Source organism: Octodon degus, unplaced genomic scaffold (assembly GCF_000260255.1).
Source record: "Octodon degus isolate 3935 unplaced genomic scaffold, OctDeg1.0 scaffold00146, whole genome shotgun sequence".
NCBI classification, from domain to species: Eukaryota; Metazoa; Chordata; class Mammalia; order Rodentia; family Octodontidae; genus Octodon; species Octodon degus.
The window spans coordinates 7,378,055-7,390,233 of record NW_004524722.1 but is presented as its reverse complement, the minus strand read 5'-3'; the positions used below and the strand labels follow the sequence as shown (position 1 = coordinate 7,390,233).

The following is a 12,179-nucleotide window of genomic DNA, read 5'->3' as shown; positions in this document are numbered from 1 at the left end:
AAGAAAATGTTTATGACCTGCGTTCCATTCTGGGCATTACTATTTAGTTCACCGTTGCCGCTAAAACGTTGCTCCTCGGGCTAAAATCACAGCGCCCAGCCGTGCCCAGCAGCGCCCGCCCCTCAGGCGCCACCGGCTCGCAGCCTCACTTTCCCGGCAGGCTCCGCGGCGGGGCGCGCGTTCTGCTGCGCGAGACGCCACAGGCCCGCGGCCGCCGCACAGTAGGAACCCGCTGCGCCCCTGCTGCCACGCTAGGGGGCGCCAAGCTCCCTGGCCCGCAGGGAGCGCACGCGGTGCCGGAGGACCTCGCTGCTGGCCGCCGCTGAAAGAGGCCAACACCCCCCCTCCGCCCTCCTCAGACTGCCAACAAGGCAGACTCCGGTGCTCATGCGCAGACACGTCCCCCACGCGCCGACGCACGGCGCATGCGCCTCGTGAAATCGCCCCCGCCCCGTCTTCTTCCGAGATTTCCACTTCCGGCTTCCCGGGGCGGGAGGAGGCCAGGAACATGCGGCTGTCGGTGGCCTCCGCCATCTCCCACGGCCGCGTCTTCCGCCGCCTGGGCCTTGGTCCCGAGTCTCGCATCCACCTGTTGCGAAACTTGCTCACCGGCCTGGTGCGACACGAACGCATCGAGGCACCATGGGCGCGCGTGGACGAGATGCGGGGCTACGCGGAGAAGGTGAGGCCCGCGGGTGCTTGGGGGCGGGGCGGGCTGCCTGGGGGAGCGGGGAGACGCCGCGCTGTGCGCTGGAGCGGCGCCCTCTCCTGCTGCGCCTCTACTTACAGCTGAGGCCGGGTTCGTCAGTGGGGCGAAGTGACTGAGGTCCTGCTGTGGGAGAATAAGACTAATAACACCAAGGCTTTTTTGCTCCGGTTGGATCCGTTCGTTTTGCTTTGCCTTCACAGCTCATCGACTATGGAAAAATGGGAGACACCAACGAGCGAGCCATGCGCATGGCTGACTTCTGGCTTACAGTGAGTGCGCATAACCCGCCTCCCTAAGCGGACCCTCTGCCCCCGTGAGATTTAAACTAGGGTACTTATTTGTGGAAGTGTATTGTGAATTACACAGAATCATGTTTTATGATTGAATTCGGTGTGCATGTCTATCTGCGCATCTGCCTGTAAGTGATCCTTCTTTGTAACTTTGTACCGTATTAGAGTGGGGGAGTCCTATGTGGGCTTGGACCCTACCTTTGGACCCTACCTTTGTCAGTGGTGAAAGTTAAATGCTTCTGAAGTGGTTCCTGACTTTGCTTTCTTGTTAATCATTCTTGCCCTATAGGAGAAAGATTTGATCCCAAAGCTGTTTAAAGTACTGGCCCCTCGGTTCCAAGGTCAGAGTGGGGGCTACACGAGGATGGTGCAGATCCCAAATCGGGACAAGCTGGATCGGGCAAAGATGGCAGTGATCGAATATAAAGGGAATTGCCTTCCACCCCTGCCTCTACCTCGAAGAGACAGTGACCTTACACTTCTAAACCAGCTGCTACAGGGGCTTCGGCAGGACCTCCAAAAGAACCAAGAAGCAAGTGTCTAAAGCTTCCGCGTAGAGCGGACACCAAGGATTTAACTGGACCTCTAGTGCAGCTCAAGGTCTTTGGAGTTGTTTTCTTGTCTAAGGAGAACTGGAGCTAAAATTGTGAAATGGACAGTCATGGGGGGACCCCACGGTCTGGGGACTCAAATGGACATCTCATTGCCCCAAAGATAAAATTCCATTCTATGAATGTGTAATTTTTTAAATTCTTTTAGGCCTTCTGGAAAACTTATCCGTCTAAATACCAAATTTAGGGCCGGCCAAATAGCTCAGCATATTAAAGTGCCTGCAAGCAGGCACTGGGCCCGGAATTCCCCGGACCTGCCATGCAGGCCCATGCTGAGATAGCAATTGAGACTGAGCTGAGGTGGTATGTGCCTGTAATCCCAGCTCTTGAGAGGCTGTACACAGGCAGATCACTACGAGTCTGATCTAGTAGTGAGACCCTAAACACCCTATCGAACTGTCCCTAAAATACAAAAAGAAAAAAAACAAAAAAAAAATCCTGAGTCTACCTAGGATAGTAAATTCATGGCTTATGTTTCTGGTTCTTAGTTTTGAGTTGTGTTTGGTTAGTACAGTTGTGTTTAAGTGTATTACACAGATTTGGACTCCTAGTGATCCTGTTTTCAGCCTCCCATGTGCTGGGATTACAGGTGCCCACCACCTTCCTCCCCCCCCCCCCCAACAGGGAGATTGAACTTGGGACCTTGCGCTTCCCAGGCAAGCGCTTATTCTAATGAGCTATCTCCCCGCCCCAGCCATGCCCAGTTTCAGTCACCATCTCAGCGGGGGAGTCGGGCCAGCACAGCATGTACTGGGATCAAACCTGGTCCCTGCACTCATGAGCAGGCATTTTAGTCCACTGAGCTATAGTTCTTTTTCTTAGTACCAGTTCAGATGGGGCTTGTGTCCTGTATCCCACACTCTCCCTGATGTGATTGTATTTTGATATCACGCGTAGAATTGAGCCCCTAGAATTTCTTAGAAAAACATTGTTTACTGCTGGTGGGGAATGGGGGGGTGAACATCTCAGTTTTATGTTACCCAATATACAAAGGCTCTTGCGGGGGACACTAACAATTTCTGTTTCCAGGCTGTGTTACCTTCACATGCTCTCAATCTCTGAACAGGTTTTGGGGGAGAAATTTTTATGTATTATCACCCTGAATGAAAACATAGAGGTATCTGACGGGATGTTGGCCTTCAGCATGAGCTCCTTCCTCTTGATATGGAGAGGGTTGTAGTGGGAGGAACATTAGAAAGTTCAGCTTGCTGGGGATTTCCTGGAAGTTTTTATTGTTGTCAAAATTGAGCCTCCGTGGGAACTTAGGAAAGGGAAATCCGGTTTCAGAATGGCCAGGCAAGAAAGGCACCAGCAGCTCTTTTATCGACTAATTATAGTGAATGAAGTAAGGCTTAGTCCAGCCACGATAATGCTCTGTAAGGCTTAGGAGTAGAGTCATGAGGAAGCCTCAAGCAATCACCACCCTTGGCCTGAACACTGATAGAGCATGGCCTGATAGTTACCACATTCCCAGTGGAGTGGGAAAACGATTTTTATCTAAGACTATACCTTAGTAAGAGTGAAGGTGGAGGTCTAACAGACATAAGCTTCAGTGACAACTATTGTGCTGTTTTGCTATAATAGCCTTAATCTTGATACTCATCTGTATTCTATAAAGCTTACTTTCTTCCTATACTTCAGTTTACCCTACATGGTAGTGAGAAAGAGCCTTACATTTGCCCTAGATATTTCTTTGGCACTGGTAAGTTTCACTGCTCTTCCTGTCTTTCCCCTCCCCCCCCCCAGGGATTGAACTCAAGCCCTTGCACTTGTCAAGCAAGTGCTTATTCTACTGAGCCATCTCTCCAGCCCCATGGTCTTCCTGTCTTAGCATGAACACTCACCCCAGCTAGATATCTTAGGTCATCCCTGACACCTAAAGAAAGCAAGTCTCTTAAAATTGAAACCAAGTCTGTGAAGCTTGACAAGGGGTAGCCTAGCTGGACTGCCATAACATTTCCTCTTAGCTAGACAAAATGTGTTTCACTTTGGGTGCTCAGCAATTATCTAAGTACTTTTTTAAGTGGCTGCCAGGCCTCACATAAGTTTTGGTGTGCTACGTATACCATATTTATCAAGTATTTGCCATAAGTCAGGTCCTGCCATCAAAGCGTTAGTTGAGCCACTGACATTGACCTCAGGGGTTACTACATCACCTTTAATACTTTGGCCCAAGTAAGAGATTATTAATCATGGAACATATACTAAAGGCTCAAGGATAACAAGGCAAATAATAGTATACTGAGAATTCTAAGTTCACCTCAGTTGGTGGACTGCCTTCAAGTCCTTCGAGGCACTGCTTAAATTCCAAAGCTAGCAAAGGCCTAAATGCAATGAATTTTGTCTTGGCAACTTAGGAAGTTCTCCACTGGAACTCTAGTTCTTTAAAGTAAGGTTGACAAAGTAGTACGCTCCTCAGCCTAGCTCAGTGTCCTAAGTATGATTAATTTATCTTCAATAGAATTAGATTATATTGCTATCTCCTGGGTCCCAACAGCCCTCTAACTTGCCTCTCCACGTTGTCGGTGTGATAGAAACATGATTACCAGGACTGGGGATTTGGCCAGCAGTAGAATGCTTGTCTAGCAAGCTGGAAGCCCTGAGTTTGGACCTTGGCACCAAAATCAAAAAATAAAGAAACCTGATTAACTTAATTCCTTGTTGATCCTTTAGTGCCTCACATCTTAAGGTCCAAATTTCTAGAGCCATCCTCCATACATCTCTGCACTCCATCTTTGTACCTTCTAGTTTCATGCTTCAGAAACAAAGTCATTTTGTTGGATACCTCTTTGAACTTCCCATTACACTTTTGGTGCTTGCAGTCTGCTACCCAGAGGCCCTTCCCACCTTTACCTGCTTAATATGTACACAAACTATGGTGGCTCATCTGATCATTCCTACACCTAAGTTCAGGGATGGCGACCCATTTAGAACTTTTCAGTGATAGAAATAAACATCCTACTGCCGCACTCATGCCATAGATTTGCCACCACTCAGTTCACCACAGTGGTCCATCACATCACAGAGGTTATGTTACAGACACCCCCATGATAAGTGAAAATCAGTGAAGCAGTAATACTTATTTTAGTATTTGTATCTTAAGGCTTTATAAACCCCACAGTCTTACAAACCTTTCCCACACTTTTAAATTAAAACACTTTTAATGTTCTTGACCCCTCCCCCCCTTTTTTTTTCCAGTACCAGGGATTGAACTCAGGACCTTGCACTTGCCATGCAGGTGCTTATGCTGCTGAGCTATATCTCTGACCCCCTTAACCAATTTTTTTTTTTTTCCCCAGACGGATTGAACTTGGGCCCTTGCGCTTGCCAGGCAAGCACTTATTCTACCAAGCCATCTCTCTAGTCCCGCACCTTAACCATTTTCTACATTCATAAACCTACATAATTTTAACAATATACGTACACTGTACAGTAGTGTAAATCCCATGATATAGTAAACAATCTGCCATAAGTAATTTAGATTAATATTTTTTGAAAATCCACAAAACAGTCCACAAAAGTCGAACCACGAAATAGCAAGGGACTACTGTACTTTGTCAAAGTACATACCTCTAAAGTGTTTCTATGACACACTGCGATTAACACATTCCATTACAGTTCTACAATGGGTTGATCCCAAATATCCATCCCAGATTAACTAGAAGCAGTCATTATTTTTATCGCCTTTCTATTGATGGGCTCAGGGTCTACGTTTTGTCCTAGCTAAGAAAAGTACGTTCCCATGTTATTCCAAGTGCCACTGGAGAATTGGCATTAGGCTGAAAATAACACTGAGAAATGGCAAAAACTAGGAGTACAAAGAATTCCCAAACTTAGGAACCCTACTTATATTGAAATAATAAACTCCTTAGTGTATTTTGCCATTTGAGCTTGTGGTTTCTGTTAATTGCTACCAAAGTAACTCGATACAGCAACTGGTGTACCACTGAACCTTTAGTGTTTCTCAAAAAAAATTTTTTACAATGACTCAGACCAAAAAACATTTACATTGCAATATTTGCATATATATAATTGAAGCAATTATATATACTTCACAAAACATTGTTTACCTTTACAAATAAGCACACTAATACTTTCTACTCTTCTAGTTCATCATAAAATGCTGGTCCCAATTTACATTGATTATACAAGCCACTAATAGATTGTAACCTGCTGTTTCTGGTCTCCACTCAGAATTCCAGTGACTAACGATTGCTTCACTTGATGAAATTAAGACATTTTATGACACAAAAGCCGTCTGAGGCCTGATTCCAGGCACGTCTCAACCTCTTCTACAATTATTTGCTGCCACTCTTCCTAGGAAACTTGTTTTCTGACTACATTATAATGTTGTGCATTGGATTGATGTTCCCTCTGTTATAATGCTTACTCTCTTCCAATCAGTGTCGACTTGATATTCAAATCTATGATCAGAAGTCACTTTTTTTTTTTTTTGAGACAGAGTCTCACTATATAGTTTAGGCTGGCCTCAAATTCGTTGTGATCCTCCTGCCTCAGCCCACCGAGTGGTAGGATTGCGGACATTGCTGCCACACCTAGCTGTGGTTATCATTCTTAATAACTGCTGGAAAGCCTGATACACCATAGGTGCATGATAGATCCTTATTAAATGAAGAATAGGCTACATCCATACCATAGCCAACTCCCTGGGTGAGCTTTATAAAGCATAAAGGGGGTAGAAAAAAAAGGAAAAGGGCCAGGGAGATAGCTCAGTGGAATAAGTGCTTGCCTGCCAAGCGCAAGTTCCTGAGTTTAATCCCTGATACTGCAAATAAATAAATAAAAATAAACGTGGTACTGAGTGCAGGAACAGGACTAAACTATATCCCTAAGTAACCAAGACATAAAAAAATTGTTCTTCCTCTTCAGGGACTTAAATGCTGAGAGTGTCAAGAACATAACAATATATCAAATTAGTTTCCCACACATTTCATATTCCACTTTCCTGAAATATTTATAACCAAACCACAGACAGAAAAACGCCTATACAATTTCCAACATAGCCAAAAGTAAAATGTCATTTTCATGAAATGTTCAGGCAAAGTTGTGCATTATTCAAATAATCCAGTTGTTTTTTTTTTTTAAACATCAATCACCACCCATTCTGTACACTAGATCCACAGAACTTGTTCATATTATAACAAAATTTGATCCCCAAATTCGGAGATGGGGCCCCATGGTTGAATGTGTGCTTAGCATGCATAAAGCCCAGTGTTCAGTGCCCCAGCACGAAAAAGGAAGAAGAAAGCTTGTACCCTTTCATTAACATCGTGCTATTTCCCCTACCTCTCAGCCCCTGGCAACCACTGTTCTCTTTCTGAGTCTGAATACTGAAGTATTTGTTTTTCTGTATTAAACTTACTTCACTTAGCATAATATTCTCCAGGCCCATCCAGTTTGTCACAATTTCCTTTTTTATGTTTTGAGTAAAATTCCACCATACCTAGGTATGACAGAGTGGGATCAAAATATAAGATGAACATATGAATGTCTTTACAAGGTATAATTAAAAATATGGTAAATGCTGCTGCCACCCATTCAAAAGAAAAGCAGGCTCATAAAACTGTATGTCTTCATCTACCTTATTGATCGGATCTGGCACTGTACAATGTCTGTCTTGTCCCCAAAGTCAAAATGGCCACAAAAGTTAAACATTTTGAGTCAGTACAGTACATGGAAGCAGCAATGACAGCACAGCTAAAGACACAAGAGAAGATTTTCAGAACTTCTTTCCAAAGTAGCAAGAACAATAAAAGCAGTGTGCTCAAAATGAAGGAGAGTAGTTTAAGGAAGATTAATAGCAGTGTGTCTTTTACTGTAATAATGTTTTTAATTTTAAATATTTATAATGGGAAAGGTACCAAGAGATGAAGGAGAAAAGAAGAGACATAAAAAATTAAGAAAAAGTTAAGAAAATCCATCCATCTAGCATACATACATACATACCTTTTTTTCTTTTTAGTTTTATGTATTTGGTATAGGGTCTTACTACACAGCTCGGACTAATACTGTTCCTCCTGTTACAGTCTCCCCAGCTCTGGGTTTACAGACATGCGCCACCATGCCCAGTCTTGGTGGCTGGCTCAGCACACCTGGGGCAGGGCCAGCACAGCATATGGTACCAGGGATCAAACCCAGATCCCTGTGCTTGCCTAAGCAGGCACTTAGACCACTGAGCTATCTCCACAACCCCATGCCATCTTTTTCAATCATGCTTCATTGTCACGGTTCCACTCTGGCTGTCTCCCCAAAGCCTCATGTGCTTAAAGGTAGGGTTTGGAAAGATGATTGGATTATAGGAGTCATTATGGCCAAATGTGATATTAGGGAATAGGGTCTGATTAGAAGAGGCAGATCAGTTGGGGTGAGTTTTCTGGATGTCATGAGTGAGCACTCTACTTGGGCCTTCTCTCTGATGGGTTCTGCCTTGGACCCAGCTGACTACGGACTGAAACTCTACAGGCTGAGGCAAGTTAACTCTCTCTTCCCTTATGTTGTTTATTTTTATAATCCCCCCATCCAGTGCTATCATTTTCCTGTAGGAGTTTTACAGTTTCACATCTTACATCTAAGTTTTATATCCACTGCAAGTTAACTTTTCTATGTGGCATATGACAAAGATCCAGTCTCATCTTTTAGTGTAAGGATATCCAGCTTACCCAACACTATTTATTGAAAAGATTATCCTTTATCATTATGAGTTTTTTGGTGCTTTTTCAAAAATTGACTATATATGAATACACTTTTTTCTGGGCTCTCTATCCTGTCCTCTGGCCTATGTGTCTTTTTTATGCTAACACCATACTGTTTTGATTGCTCTACTTTTGTAATATAGTTTGAAATCAAGAAAGGTGATGCCTTCAAGAGCTTTGTTTTCTGTAAGTGTACTATCTGGAGTCTTCTGTGGTAACATCCTAATTTCATGATGTGTTCTCTATTTCTTTGAAAAATGCCATTAGCATTTTGAAAAGGATTGAATCTGTCATCACCTTGGGAAGTAAGAACATTTTAACAATATTAATTTTCCTGGGGCTGGCCAATAGCTCAGCAGATTAAAGCACCTGCAAGCAGACGCAGGGGCCCGGTGTTCAATCCCCCAGCCTGCTGTGCTGGCCCTGCCCCCAGGGCGCACTGAGACAGCAGTGGAGACTGGGCGTGGTTAAAAGCGTCTGTAATCCCAGCTCTTGGGAGACTGTAAACAGGCGGATCACTATGAGTCCGACTGAGTAGTGAGACCCTGAACACGCTCTAGACCCTTTCCTAAAATACAAAAAAACAAAAATATATTAATTTTCCTAATACATGAACACAAGTTATCTTTCCAGTTATTCGTTTCTTCTTCAAATTCTTTCTTGGTTTCAAGTGTATAGATCTTACATCTATTTCCTTATATTCACCCCCCTATGTTTTATTCTTGATAATATTGTAAATGAGACCATTTTCTTCTTTCTAGTGGCCCAGTTTCACAATGTCCATCCCTCAGTACAACAGTGGCAATTATGTTTGGCACTCATTACTAGTGAACTCCTTGATGGTAGAGAGTATATGTAATTCACTTCCCCAACCACCCAATAAAGACAGTGGGACAAAATAGGCCTCTATTAATGTCTACTGAATGAAGTGATATGTTTTACTGAGTTCTTTAGCCGACATCTGCATTTTGTGCTAGCTCCTCCCTTCTCCTGTTCCTCATACTTCATTTGAAAAAGAACTTCCTGCAAAGCTGATTTCCCATTGTTCACACTTGGATATCTGTACCCTGAAGGCGTTCCTCTCCTGCACTCTTAAATGCATGGGCATGTGTGGACATACTTTGACTCTGGAAAATAAATTTAGGAGTGAAAATCTCAAATTTTCTAATGGTAGACATGGTCTGTGTGCTTATACTTTTTGGAAAAAAGTTTACTTTTTTCTAATATGCATTTTGCTCCATACTATATCTTTTTAATATAAAAATAGGGTCAGCTAGATGGCTTAGCAGATTAAAGAGCCTGCTTAAGTAGACTCGGGGACCGGGGTTCGATCCCTGGCATGCCGTGCCGGCACTGCCCCCAGAGCACACTGACACAGTGATTGAGACTGGGCATGCTGGCATGCGCCTGTAACCCCAGCATTTGTGAGGCTGAAACAGGAGGATCACTAAGAGTCCAATCTGTATAGTGAGACCTTATAGACTTGTACTGAATACATTTAAAAAAATAAATAGAAACATTTTTATTTCTTGCAATTGAAATATTTATTTAAATTTACACATAGAGAGACAAACACAAGATTCTATCAAAATTGTTCTGGGAAGACAAGCTCTGGTTACACTGCTGCTTCCAATATACCTTGGTACACCACTCTGGAGCCAGTATGGGAAGCACGGCATTAAAATTAAAGGAATTTTGCCGCTATTCACTTCAAGATGAAAATACAAAAGCTGTACTTAAATATGTCACTGAAAACTTATGACATTGTTCTGGCTTAATTTATAAATGCTTTTCCTCAAAATGGCTTCAGAGACTTTCCTACAATTATCTTCTCCTTTAATCCCATAAAAAAGAAAGGGAAGATAGTTCCAACTAGTACATGCTAAGTTTCAGATGCCTAAGACCATCTGGAGCTTGGGAAAGAGGTTTTTGCTGGGAGAAAAGATTTGGGAGTTGTCAGCAATTAAAGCTAAGGAAATGGATGAAGTGACTCAGTACACTCCTTGTAGAAAGAGATGAGGTCAGACCTGAGAAGGCAGACAATACAGAACCTAGGAAGGAGCCAGAGAAGTTGCCTTTAAGAGTGAAAAGGGAACCTGCAAAATTCACACTACCGAGCCCACTGCCCTCTTCATAAATCCTAAATACTCAAGTAATCGTGAAAGAAAGTTAGTAAGCAAATTCCTTCTCCCTTTAAAACACTTTGCTAGGATGAAGAATATAGAAGAATATCTTTTCAAAGGCCCAAAGGTTCAGTCGGAAAAGCAAATCATACCCAAACAAGTCTAACGTAGGTAAGACATATACTATATGAAAGTGATGACACATGAGCCAGACTGGAGCACCAAGAAAGAGGGAGGTCAGTGCAGAACTTCTCAGCAATTCTAGGGCTGAATCTCAAAGAAAGTAGGAACTCATCAAGCCGGAGAAAGATCATTTGAGAAAGGCAGTCCCAGCTGCAAGAGCTGTACGTATAAATGTACTGAATATGAAACAGTATAGAGTGGTTGAGAAGTTCCAAGGAAGTAATTTGGTACAGCTGGGATTTAGCATTTGAAGAAAAAGTGGAGGAAATGAAGCAGGAAAGCCAGGCAAGATCAGGTTACAAAGGACCTGTAAGACATGATAAAGTATTTGGATTTTATCCGGAAGACTAGGGGAAGCCACTGAAGGATTTTTAAATGGAGAGAAAGGCGATCCTATTTACATTTCAGAAAGACCTTTCTTGAGTCAGAGGGGAAGACAGGCTAAAAGAATAAGACCAGAAGCAAGAAACCAAATAGGAAGCTGATTAAAGAATCCAAGGAGAGTGAGAACACCAGATGAGGCCAGAGGCAGTAGGGAGGAAGAGAAGCTGAAAGATGAAAAGGTAGAATGGCCTAGATGTTGGATGTGATTAAATGCGACAGCGAAAGAAGAGCAAGAATGAAACCAGGCTTCTACCTGGGCAGTTACATGCAGAAATTCAGTTCACAGAGAATGAGGGCAGCAGAGCAGGAACGGATCTGGAATTATTATAGTGAACTTTGTAGTAGACATGTTTATGCTGAGAAGCTGGTTTGTCAGTAATTCTGGAGCTTAGAGGATATACATAAACTAGCAATTCACATTTGAGAGTCATACACAGAAACTGAGGATTTTGCAGGCCAAAAATAATAAGCCAGACAAAATGAAGGTTGAGGATAGAGCCAATATGCAAAGGCCAAAGAACAGTCCCCTTAGGAGACTGAAAAGAGGACTATAACTAGAACACCAGTATCACAAAAACCAGGAAAAAAATTGTCAGAAGTGTCCACTTGACAGCCAGCAAGATAGCTCAGCGGACTAAGCACTTGCTTAGACAAGCACAGGGACCAGGGTTTGATCCCCAATATGACAGGCGGTGCTAGCCCTGCCCCTGGGCTGCTGAGCTGGCCACTGAGACTGGGCGTGATGGCTCAAGTCTCTAATCCCAGTTCTGGGGAGGCTGAGAACAGGAGAATCACTACAAGTCTAAGCTGCATAGTGAGACCCTGTACTAAATATATTTTTTAAAAAAGTGTCAGTTTGAATCCAGGCATAGTGGCACACATCTGTAATCTCATTACTCAGGAAGCTGAGGCAGGAGGATTGCTGTGAGGCCAGCCTGCACTACAAAGTGAGTTCAAGGGTAGCATGAACTGCATAGCAAAACTCTGTCTCAAAAAAAAAGTGTCAACAGATGTGTCTATCTCTCCCAATAGATTGTGAGTTCACTAGGACAAACCAATAAGTAAAGGTGGGCATCCCTTAGTGTAGTAATTTAATGACTATCTGCCTATAAGACCTAGAAATGGGGCTGGCGAGATGGCTCAGTGGTCTAAAGCACCTATTTGGA

The 12,179-nt window shown here is 43.3% G+C and overlaps 1 protein-coding gene across 1 annotated transcript; it reads left to right on the top strand.

Moving 5' to 3' along the window:
* The first annotated feature begins 479 nt into the window (after positions 1–479).
* Positions 480–1,733, top strand: Mrpl17 (mitochondrial ribosomal protein L17). The gene is made up of 3 exons (XM_004642051.2): positions 480–682; positions 910–978; positions 1,289–1,733. Exons 1-3 carry the CDS (start codon positions 509–511, stop codon positions 1,541–1,543), a joined length of 498 nt encoding a protein of 165 aa, XP_004642108.1. The 5' UTR covers positions 480–508; the 3' UTR covers positions 1,544–1,733.
* The last annotated feature ends 10,446 nt before the right edge of the window (positions 1,734–12,179 follow it).